The 4,925-nt window shown below is 35.3% G+C and overlaps 1 protein-coding gene across 1 annotated transcript in view; it reads right to left on the reverse strand.

The window, feature by feature from the left end:
* The window catches only part of DYNC2H1 (dynein, cytoplasmic 2, heavy chain 1), a 440,751-nt gene that overhangs the window by 388,993 nt on the left and 46,833 nt on the right, over positions 1–4,925 (reverse strand). Inside the window, exons 7-10 of the mRNA XM_006887344.1 lie at positions 2,814–2,948; positions 2,604–2,717; positions 2,186–2,297; positions 1,751–1,875 (exon numbers count right to left, since the gene is read on the reverse strand). Coding sequence (XP_006887406.1) covers positions 1,751–1,875; positions 2,186–2,297; positions 2,604–2,717; positions 2,814–2,948 — 486 coding nt within the window. The remainder of the gene's footprint in view (positions 1–1,750; positions 1,876–2,185; positions 2,298–2,603; positions 2,718–2,813; positions 2,949–4,925) is intronic.

Consider the following 4,925-nt stretch of genomic DNA (forward strand, 5'->3'; position numbering starts at 1 on the left):
GAACCAAAGATAAGGAGAAAATATTAAAAGCAACGAGAGAGAAACAAAGAGTAAACTATAAGGGAGAACAAATAAGAATAAGCACTGATTTCTCAGCAGAAACCATGAGAGCAAGAAGACAGTGGAATGGCATCTATTGAACACTTAAAGAACACAACTTTCAACCAAGAATACTGTACCCAGCAAAACTATCCATCAGGTATGAAGGAGAGATCAAATTGAGTTGGTTTTTGCATATGGAGTGAGGTGTGGATCTTGCTTGAGTGTTCTGCAGATAGTTTTCCAATTTTGCCAACACCATTTGTTAAAAAGGCTGTCATTTCCCCACTTAACTGATTTCATCCCCTTGTCAAAAATCAGTTGACCATAGGTAGATGGGCTGATTTCCAGGTTCTCAATTCTATTCATCTGTCATTGTACCAGTACCATGGTGTCTTAACCAGCACAGCAGTGCAGTAAGATTTGAAATCAGGGAGTGAGGTGCCTCCCACCTTTTTTCTATTTTTAAGGAGTGCTTTGCATATTCAGGGCTTCTTTCCATTCCAAATGAAACTGGAGATTGCCTTTTCCATCTTGTTGAAGAATGGGATTGGTATTTGTATTGGGATTGCAATGAATGTGTAAATTGCCTTTGATATTTTTTTCATTTTCACAATATTGGGTCTTCCTATCCATGAGCAAGGGATATTCTTCCACTTCTCCAGGTCTCTTTTTGTTTCTTGTAGTAATGTTTAGCAACAAGAAGATTCTTAAATCAATTTTAAAATATTAGTCTTTTATCCGTAATTTATATAAATATGTATACATATTGATTTTTGAAGTTATCAACCTATTTTAATAATGTAGGTTTCAAGGACTTTTTTTTTTTGCTTATACATAACACTTTTAATCCTCATGGTAATATGAAGGATTGAGGCTCTTATTCCATTTCACAGGGGAAAAGAGTAGGGTTCAGAAGGGCTAAGTGACTATGATGTCAAAGCTGGATTTTGGACCCGTTTTGTCCAATCCCAGCCAGGGTGGTCTTTCCATGCTACCATGATGCTTTTCTTCCACGCGGCCAATTGGCAGCACTTTGGGCACATGAACTGGAGAGATTGTTCCTTGGAGAGGGACATCATGCTCAGAAGGGTGGACGGACAGCACAGGAGAGGGAGACCCAGGACCAGGGCGCCCATTCCCATTCATGGGCATCATGCACTACAGAGTGCACTGGCAATCCCAGAGGTGTTCAGTGGCTGTCATCTTACAGAAACAGAGCACCAGGCTTTTCCTCTGCAGCATCACCGGGTGGATTTGAACCGTGAAACTTTCAGTTAGTAGCTGAGCATATATCATTTGCTCTATCCAGGGAATTGGTAACCAATGTTCGGCTGCCGCAGAGAAGCTGATAGAGTCGACGTTCTCTGCCCTTCCTGCCAGCAGCCTCTACTCACACCACTGCATCATTAAGGATTTTTTAAATGCAATGTAAAGTATATTTTCCTCTTGAATAAAGGTTTTTTAGATGCCATTTATTGGAAACTGTTACAATAGTAATTAAGTGATTTAACAATTCTCCTACAGAAGAAATTAGTAAAATCATTACAACTTCAAGTTCTGACTTCCACATTTAATAAGAAAATTAGATGAAAATATTAAGGAAAACGTGAGGATTTTTCATGTTTTCAGTACAATTCTAGAGTCCTTTCCATAAAGCTTTATTTAGTTTATTTTAAAATGGGTATTTAATATTTATTAAAACAAATACCTTGAGCTCCAACTGGCGAACCCAAACTATGTTATTGACAACCTCTGAAAGATTCTTGCCAGAAAGTGGTCCAGACGCATCACCAGGAATTCCTCGGCATCGATTCTCAAAGTCTAAGCGAAAATCTATAAAATTTACATCAACTAAAATTATTACAACATTCAACGAAGGTTTCCTAAGTACCTGCCACATGCCAAGAACTACATCAAATACTATATATAAAAAGTAATATGAATTGATTGATGATCTCAAACGATCTTGTCACATATCAAATGTGAGAGAAGGAAAATAATCTGCCAATTCAATAAAAGTCTTCACTTAAGGAAACAGTAAATTAATCTGTTACAATTATGGTCTTAATTCTAAGTGATATGCAACAAAGAAGTAAATAAAAATATATTCAAAAGCAAATACTATAATTTCTGATAAAGTTACCTTTAATTGAATCCACAAGTCTAGTTAGTAAAATTTCTCTTTCTAACATCAATTCTTTGCTTATGGTTGGACGCTTCACCAACACTTTATATTTCAGAAATGCCTGAAAAAGCTAATATGAAATAAAATATGTGCATGAATATCACAAGTAGTCAACACAGAAAATACATACCAAAAAACTAAAGCCACTTTTGTCAAATCTATTCTGCCACACACTGACACTCCATCAGGTTTCTGAAGCTGTAAGTCTTATAGGAGGAGACTGCCTATTTTTCTCCCACAAGGCAGCTAATGGACTTGAACCACTGACCTTGAAGTTAGCAGTTCAAAACATAGTGCACTATGCCACCAAGGCTCCTTAAATATAGACAGATCTCCTAAAGTAACTCAGCGAAAAAAGTGAAATATTTCATTTTACCTGCTGTGGACTGTCTTGAATTTCTGAAAAATAATGTTTAAGTTTTACTGCTATTTTTTGTTCTGCAGGTGCAATAATTTTTTCATATTGAGAGACGGCAGCTTTCCACAAAGGCTAAAATAAATTAAAAATAGTAATAGTAATATTTAATGCATTTTTATATAAAAAGTACAATGCAAATATGAAATATATAAACAATATAGATTCAACCTCAGTATATGGATTATATTGCACAGGATTCAGGCCAGTAAAAGGATCAAATACTCGAGACAGGCAAATAATTCTCTCTTCACTGGCAGGTAAGAAATAGAGCAGCTTCTCATGAATTGTTCTAACAGCCAAAACCTAAGACATAAAAGATTAAAAGAATAAAATATATTTAAATTGAAATATGTGCACAGGCAGGTCTAAAAGTTATTTGATAAGAAATTCCATTAAATTAGGTTTTATAACAGTAAAATGGCAATTATAAGCCTACGTATCAACAGTCAAATAATCACACTAACATAAATAAATGTGTTCAAAGTATATAAAATCTAAATTTTAAACTATGTTTAAAGGGTCTGTAAATCTGTAAAATGCCTTCTTTAATATGGTAAAAAATTCTGCACTTTCATAATTGTCCTACACTAATAATAAAATAATATTGTTCAAACCCCTACTATATATAGCTAGGGATTTCTAGCGAACTCACAGAAGGAGCTACACTGTCAACCAAAAAACAGGTGGTTCAAATCTACTAGCTCTTCCACAGAAGAAAGATGGGCAATCAGTTCCCATGTCATTGACTGTCTTTAAAAACTCGCTGGAAGTTTAGCTATAAGCTGTTTTTAACTCAGCAGTACCCAAGCTGTTTCTAACTCAGCAGTACACAATCACAACAAAAACATTATGCATAACTTACACAATTGGAAAACAAACATTATTGTACTTAAAAATTTCCACTAGGGAAAAAAAGTATTAAGCAAAAATGCTATAATCTCTCATGGAGTTGAAATGTCAGTATAAATTCTTATTTTCATTTTTCTCTTGCTAAATAAAAACTCAAAATATGTACTTAACAATTTCTCTGAGTGAGAAGGCACTGGCAATTGTAAGTGGAATGATTAACACTTCCACAACCTAGTCCTATTATTAAACACAATCTCCCTCTAAAAAGTACTAGGCTCCTTGGAGAAATTACTATATTCAAATGTGGGGCAGAAAATGTACAAGACAGGAGAGTATATTTTAGAGGAAAATACAGGGAAAAAATATTGCAGTCACGTCAAGATGACACAAGAACTAATCTGAAACAGCTCTTGCTGTTTAAAGATCAAGCAATTCAGTAATAATAACATCAGTGAACAAAAACATAAAACACAAAATTCCATGAACTCACAATAACAATAGTTTTAATAAACTAATTTGTTAACTATGAAATTTTCCATGACACTAACTCATTATTTGGAAAATTGATAAATAAAAAACAAAATAGTTTAAACTCTCAATCCTTCCACCATGGGTAATTATTATCACATTTGACACATCAGTGCCACAGTGTTCAGCTTCACAGCAACCATGAGTTACCTTTATATTTTAATGAAAAATACATTTTACTTTGAGGAAAAAAGGAAACTGGTTCCAATTAAGAGTCAGGAAATACACCAACCAAATGTAATGCAATGATCTTGGTTAGGACTTGAGCCAAACAAACAACTATAAGAACATTGCTGTAACAATAAAAGAAATGCTTGTTGTTGTTGTTAAGTACTGCTGAGCTGTAGACGACCCATAGCAATCCTCTGAACAAAAGTCTTGAACACAAAACTTCCATCTTTTCTCCAAGTTCATAGAGTTTCTGGAGGCAAGCTTATTTTGGAAGTGAATACCACTCCTGCTTCCATGCCAGTTTTATTTGGGAGATCCACAAAAAGCAGATCCAAGGGCCCAAAAGCCTTTTTAAATATAAGGCCGAATCCAATCAGCTCATGCCCTGTTGTGAACAAAAGCTACACGCCAGTGTCAACCCCAAACAAGAATTAAAGCCTAAAATATGATGTAGTCTGTAAGAAAGTGTGCTGCTCATGAAGAAAGGTTTAAAACCCCTAGCTCTCAGAGATGCAAATCAAGACAACTATGAGATATCCTCTCACCCCAGACAGAATAGCAAAACTTAGAAGAACAGCAAGCAACAAATGCTGGCGAGGTTGTGGAGAGACTGGAACACTTGTTCACTGTTTGTGGGAGTGTAAAATGGTGCAACTACTGTGGAAAGCAGTATGGCGCTTTCTCAAAAAGTTGCAAATAGGGATACCATTTGACCCAGCAATTCCACTACTG

This window comes from Elephantulus edwardii, unplaced genomic scaffold (assembly GCF_000299155.1).
Source record: "Elephantulus edwardii isolate Elephantulus edwardi_28Jun2011 unplaced genomic scaffold, EleEdw1.0 scaffold00056, whole genome shotgun sequence".
Classification (NCBI taxonomy): Eukaryota; Metazoa; Chordata; class Mammalia; order Macroscelidea; family Macroscelididae; genus Elephantulus; species Elephantulus edwardii.